Genomic DNA, 7,006 nt, shown 5'->3' with positions numbered 1-7,006 from the left:
TACCGAGTATACAACCGGGATACCCAATGTTGATCTTATCGAACAAATTCCAAGTTTTGGACCTATCGAACCAACTCCCGATGTTGAACCTTTTGATCAAACTAAGGATGTTGAACGAATCCCTGCTACTATCAACCAAGATATTCCCGAAGTTGGTATGAAGTTTGATTCAGAAGAAGAACTTTCTTGTTTTTTTTTCAAATATGCCTACGATACTGGCTTTGGAGTTCGAAAAATCAACTCAAGAAAAGAGGGTAATAAAAGTTATTACAATCTTGCATGTTCCAGGGGAGGTGTACACGTGCCTAAGAATGAATCAAATACAAGATTGTCGAGTAAAATAGATTGTAAGATGAAAATTAATGTCATTGTTAATGGTAATGGAAAATGTATAATCATCTTCTAAGTCCTAGAAAGTCACGGTTTCTACGATGTCACAAAAAAATGGATCCATACTCTAAGAGAAGACTTGAGCTAAATGATGCAGCCGGGATTCCATTAAACAAAAACTTTCACTCGTTAGTAATTGAAGCACAAGGTTATGAGAATTTGCATTTTGGTGAAAGAGATTGTAGAAACTTCATTGCAAAAGTAAGATTATTGAGACTTGGGATTGGGGATGCTGAAGCACTTCGTAATTATTTTGTTCGCATGCAAAGACAAAGTCCAATTTTTTATTATGTGATTGACATAGATGATGAAGGACGTTTGCGAAATGTGTTTTGGGCAGATGCACGGTCTAGGGCAGCTTACAAGTCATTTGGAGATGTTGTGTCTTTTGATAGCACATACTTAACTAATAGGTATAACATGCCTTTTGCTCCTTTTGTTGGTGTGAATCACCAAGGACACTCAATCTTACTCGGATGTGGCTTACTATTGGCGGAGGATAAAGAAACATATGAATGGTTATTCAAGTCATGGCTTGAATGTATGGATGGCTGTCCACCAAAAGCAATAATAACAGACCAATGTAGATCAATGCAAGCAGCCGTGACATGTGTTTTCTCCGAGTCACATCATCGTCTTTGCCTTTGGCATGTTATGAAGAAGGTCCCTGAAAAATTAGGTGGCTTAAGGCAATACAAAGAAATCAAAAGAATCTTAAAAATCCATGTGTACGAGTCTATAGATACTCAAGAATTCGAAAATGGCTGGTTAAAAATGATGAAAGATTACAATCTAGAAAAGAATGAGTGGCTTTGCTATTTGTTTAATGATCGAAAGCGTTGGGTGCCAATATATGTAAAGAAGTGGTTTTGGGCTGGTATGTCTACAACTCAAAGAAGTGAAAGCATGAACGCTTTTTTTGATGCTTATGTTAATTCAAAAACGTCCCTGCGACAATTTGTTGAACAATATGACAATGCATTGAAAAGCAAAGTGGAGAAAGAAACAAGTGCTGATCATGATTCTTTGAATTATTCTTATCGATTGATTAGTGGACTTAATATTGAAAAGCAGTTTCATGAAGCTTACACTAATGAAATATTTAATTTGTTTCAAGACGAATTGCGAGGTATGATGTTTTGTAATCACATTTTGATTAAAACTAATGGTACACTATCTATATTTCATGTGACGGACATTGTTGAAAGGAAACATGGGGGCAAGAAAAAAGTCGTATATAGTGTAAGTTATGATGCGCTCGAATGTGATATCAAATGTTCTTGTCACTTGTTTGAGTTTCGAGGAATTGTTTGTAAGCATATGCTAAAAGTCTTGATTGAAATGGAAGTTCAAGAAATTCCTTCACATTATATTTTGTCTCGATGGAGGAAAGATGTGAAACATGCTCACTACTTTGTGAGAAATTGTTATGAAGATTTGAAGAGTGGGGAGCAAGTTAAAAGAGTTGATCGCTTATGTGCTAACTTCTACGAACTTGCACAATTTGCTAGTTCTCAAGAAAAATATAACTACTTGATGAAATGTATTAACATGGCAAAAGAAAAGCTAAACGATGATTCAAGTTGGGTTGTTGGTAGCAATGTAACTTTGATATCTGAAGATGTTCACCATGTATCAAGCTCAACTAAAAAGTTGTTGGAACCCGCTCAAGTGCGTAGTAAAGGTCGCCCGCCATCAAAAAGAAAGCAATCCACATTAGAAAAGAATGTGAAGAAAAAAAGAAAGAAAAACGTAATGTTATATCTATATCCCTGTATTCTTGTTATTTTGAAGTTTTATTTGTTTAATATTACTTGATTATTGAATTTATCTAATGCGGGTGTTTGAAGAAAGTGAAAATATGAACGGTAATAATGCAAAAAGTGGTCATGAAGATAACTCGTGCACGACAAAGTACAACTTTGACCTTAATAAGTAAGGAAATAAGAGGTGAGTTCAATTTCCAGTTCTTTGTAAACTTTTCAATATAGAAAACTAATATCATATTTACATGAGCCTTAATTGGTTGATATAGAAAACAATGCCTTTAATTGGTTGATATAGAAAACAATGGATATGATACATTTGATTGGTTGATACATCATGTCCACTGACAACTTATTTTGTTGATGGGTTTTTTTGCAGATGCATTTTTTTGGGCAAGAGATCCATGTTTAGAATCTGGGCATCATGGAGATTGATCATTGTTATAGTCATGTTATGACTGAATTACATGGTTTTCTTTTGTTTTATGGTCATGTTTGTACTTTGTACTCATTTAGATGGTGATGGTCTAGTTTGTTTTGGATGGTTATACACTATTTTGGAATTATTGAATAAAAATGGATTGAATCAAGCTATTCTTTTATCGGTATCTTTATGTAGTATTTTGTTGAATTAAGCTATATCATTTTATTGGCATCGCATCACCCATGTATAAATTTACGTTATTTTGTATAAATTAAGCTAGTCTGTGTTATTTATTGGTTTAAATTTACGTTGTATTTACAATACTATAAAATAAAGATGGATCAATAATATGCATTATGTAAACAAATAATAGGTTTAGGAAATGTCAAAGTGATCAGACGAAAGAAGTGTTAATTTAGTTTTTTACTTAATTGTTTTAATAAATTAATAAGGGTAGAAAGGGATTTAAATTAAAAACTTTTGATTGGTGACAGGTGGTAGGCTTAGATTATTAGGTTAATATTTAGGCTAATTCTTTAGGCTAATAAATCATTTCTCTTATAGATTGATTGTGCGCTTCTCTTGATATACGAGATGACATCCCGCGTAATACGACGGCGGTGACGGTAACGGGTGGTGATGTGTTTATTAATCTAAAAATAATTGATGTAAATGACAATGGAGTTATTTTATGGTTAAAAAATGTGTCTTTTGTAAATAATTTTATTAAGAATATAATAGGGATATTAGGTGAAAATATTTAAATTAATGAATAAAAGAAAGAAATAGTTTAGATAAATATGATTGAAAAATATTTTAAGGATATTTTGGGTAGATTTATTATGTAAGTTGAGAATGTGTTAAAAATTAAATATATTTTGGTATTTAATTTATGGGAAAGTGATCTGTACTGCAAACTTTACCTAAGCTTAGGTACTGTCACTTTAAAAAAAGTTACAAACTAAACCTTTAAATTTGATAAACATACATAGCCTCTGAATTTTACATAACCTACCCCTGAATATTACATAATCCCCACTGCTTTACTTAAAATAGGTACTGCACGCTTTACCTAATTTTTTCCCTTAATTTATAAACAAAAAAGTTAGAAAAAAGAGACAGTAATTTGTCTTATAATAGCAGTATAGATGTTAGGTGTCACAAAATTTTGCTTTGATTGTCTACTAAAAAATGGGTGATCGCGTGGTTATGAACCAAGAAGATACCACTTCGTAATTTCCAAATTTTGTAAGTAATAAGATTTGTGATCTTTAAACTTGCAATAATTTTTAAGAAAGACCGTGTCATGCATGTATCGATTTGCACTTTCCTTATAAGTAGAATCATTATTAAATTCGAACAATTTCTCGATTTGTTTTGATCTTGGATCAATGATTTGTATCAATTTACTACGGATTCTAATGGAAATTAAAATTAAAATATCACTTAACAAAATAGTAATTAGATTAAAGGTATGCTTGATAAAAGTTTTAAAAGATGTAAGAAAGCTATAAACTTGTAGTCTTCAATATAATTTTTCATAAAACTTTTTGGTAATTTTGCTATAAAAGAAAATTACAAAGATAGAGCCTATAAGAGCTAGTTGATTTTGATTGAAAATAATATAGAAAGAGCTTAAAAACGATTCATTCGAACTCTTTTTTAACAGCACACCAGGAACCTCGATTTTAAACAAAAACGAAGTCTCTGATTCTCATTTAACTACTAAACCAAAGCCTTATTAACAGAAATTCATCCGAGTTTACATCGAGAAGATTTAGTAAAAAATACATGGGTATTTGTGCAACGTAACCACATGATCGACAACGTAAATTTTAAACCAAAATACTTGTGTTATATCAATGAGCTACACTACTGCGCCGTCGTTACCACTAACCGTTGCCGCCACCATCACATTGACGTTATCACCATTACCGTCAGCATCACACGGACATGGACATTCATTTTTGATTAATTTTAAAACCAAAACTAGAAAACTTCCATATATGTGAAAAAAATCCACTCATCCAACATCAAAATTTCAATAATTAATTTGTTCCATCGAAAACCCTTGAATATATCAGTTTTGACTGACGTTTAAATCTATATATCTTACTTTTATCTATACTTGTATACTATATTATAAAAAGAGTAACCTATGTTGAAAGTTATTTGGGAAAAATGTCTAAAATACTCTTAATGATTAAATTACACTATTAATCATTTATCTTTTAAAATATCTTCGTTAACCCTTTACATAAATTACTTTTATATCAATTACTAACCTCACTCGACGCACCACCAACATTTGTCACCTACCACCACACCGTCACCACCACAAACACCGTTGAATCGAATGGGTACCGTGCTACTATAATTTTACGCACTTAAAAAGATAAGTAATCATTTAAATAAATAGAACTATTGTAATTTTTTAATTTTTTTTAAGCAATGTCTTCATATAAATTTTCACTTGATTTATATATATATATATATCAAATTAAAATCAACTTTGTACAAATCTCTAATCATTTTCCACACACTCGACGACCATAAAGACTAAAATCAAAGACCAACAAGGCCACAATTCACCTATAAATTAATTAAGTGTGTAGTGACAAGAGTGGTTAAATTGCCTTTATTTTCTACACTCTCTACAATAACCAAAAAACCTAATTAAAAAATATGACAACCTCCACCGCACTACAAGTAAAGCTCCGGGGAATCTTCCTCTTAGCAGCCGGAGACTCGCCTGAAAACCCAACAAACTCATCCGCTAGTGACATTTTCTCCAACATCATCTCAACCATCACCAACATCTTTCATTCTCTAATCACTTGGTTCAATCAAGAATTCCCTCCAGAGTCCCGCGACGAACAGATTCGTCGTTGGACAACTGGAGCCACACCTTACCTCGTCGTTGGATGTGTCTTGATCACGTTGTTGTGTTGTTGGTGTTGTTTGTTTTCATGCATAGTTTCTATTTTTTCTTGGTTTTTTCAGTGTGTTTACTCGATTCTGTCTTGCGTGTTTAACGCCGTGATGGCACCTTTTCGGTGTCTTTGCTGTGGATTGGGTAGACGCATGAAAGCACCGGGTCGACCCGGTAAGACGATGTTAAGATCTGATTTTGAAGCTGATCCTAGAGGCTATTTTCGTGATCTTCGTGGTAATCGTAATTTTTAAAATATTAATTATTTTGAAAGTACTTTTGCACGATGCTATGAACTTATGATGTATGTATATATGTTGTGTTTGTGTGTTTGTGGAATATTGAAGGGTTATTGTGTTATATCTAAAAGATGTATGACTTATTTCCTGTTTTAATGAAATAAAATTAAGTATGTCTTTTAATTTTAGTTCAAACTGTTTTTTTAGTAGATTTGACAAAATCGTAACAATAATATCAGAATAGTACGTGATCCTAACAAAATAAGTCAATAACCAAGAAAAACCTAAAAATTTAACTTGATATTATGTATGTACTAGCCTGGTAACCGCACGTTACGGTGGTGATGAATGGTGCTGATGGTATTGATTGTGGCGGTAGAGATGGACGGCGGCGGTGGAGGTGAAAGGCGGTGTTGCAGGTAGTGGTCTTAGGGTGGAGATGGAAGGCGGTGGTGGAAAGGTTGAGTGTGTGTTATGATTAGTCAGAAATAGAGGAAAGAGTTTAGCTTTATTTTTAGGTAAAGGTATTCTTGGAGAAAAAAAAAATGTTAAATGTCTTAATTCTTATTCTCTTTATAAGAGATAATAAATTTAACTAAGTGTGTTTTAAGTGAAAAATATTGATAATTGTATGTTATGATACTACAGAGTACAAAATATTATATGTAGTCATGTACAATGTATATATAACCATAGGAAATGACATATTGTCTTAAATAACCAGTCTAATAATTTTACATATAATTTAAATACATAGCAAATGTAATCTAATAATTCTCATTTTAACTTCATTTACCAAATATCATTATCAAATTTTAAAAGATTATTAGAATGATTTTTTTTAAAGAGAAATGCTAAAGGCTGTATATAACATGGATAAAATAATTTGTACTTTAAATATTAAAATCTCAGTCCTTGATTTTCATGGTAAATGTACAGATAATTTATGCAACTTAAACACGTATTTAGCAACCCTTTTTTTTAATTATACATTACTAACTAATAACTCGGGTTTTATCCGGGCTTATTAATAAAATTTTTATAATATTAAGTTACGTCAATGTCTAAAAACTACGAGATAATTCAACCATACTCATAATCTCAAAATATTATACTTTATATTTTGAATATATATAATTAACTTATTAATCCGCATAACATACGGATAATTTAATAATATATTATGATAAAACTACTTAGATGATGAAAAATTAAAAGACCATGTATAAAATATTAAGTTCTCAAAAGAAAATAA

The 7,006-nt window shown here is 31.5% G+C and overlaps 1 protein-coding gene across 1 annotated transcript; it reads left to right on the top strand.

Moving 5' to 3' along the window:
• Positions 1–444: 444 nt before the first annotated feature.
• On the top strand, positions 445–5,766 carry LOC122597300 (protein FAR1-RELATED SEQUENCE 6-like). Its single transcript, XM_043769912.1, has 2 exons — positions 445–2,142; positions 5,584–5,766. The coding sequence occupies exons 1-2, from the start codon at positions 445–447 to the stop codon at positions 5,764–5,766; spliced, it is 1,881 nt and encodes a 626-aa protein (XP_043625847.1).
• The last annotated feature ends 1,240 nt before the right edge of the window (positions 5,767–7,006 follow it).

The sequence above is a fragment of the Erigeron canadensis genome, chromosome 4 (genome assembly GCF_010389155.1).
Source record: "Erigeron canadensis isolate Cc75 chromosome 4, C_canadensis_v1, whole genome shotgun sequence".
NCBI lineage: Eukaryota > Viridiplantae > Streptophyta > Magnoliopsida > Asterales > Asteraceae > Erigeron > Erigeron canadensis.
The sequence above is the reverse complement of the archived record's forward strand: the minus strand, read 5'-3'. Positions and strand labels throughout refer to the sequence as shown.

Coding starts and splice junctions, on each gene's coding strand:
- LOC122597300 (XM_043769912.1), top strand. CDS start 445: ATGGATCCATACTCTAAGAGAAGACTTGAGCTAAATGATGCAGCCGGG. Junction 2,143..5,583: donor AGAAAAAAAGAAAGAAAAAC/GTAATGTTATAT, acceptor TGGTTTTTTCAG/TGTGTTTACTCGATTCTGTC.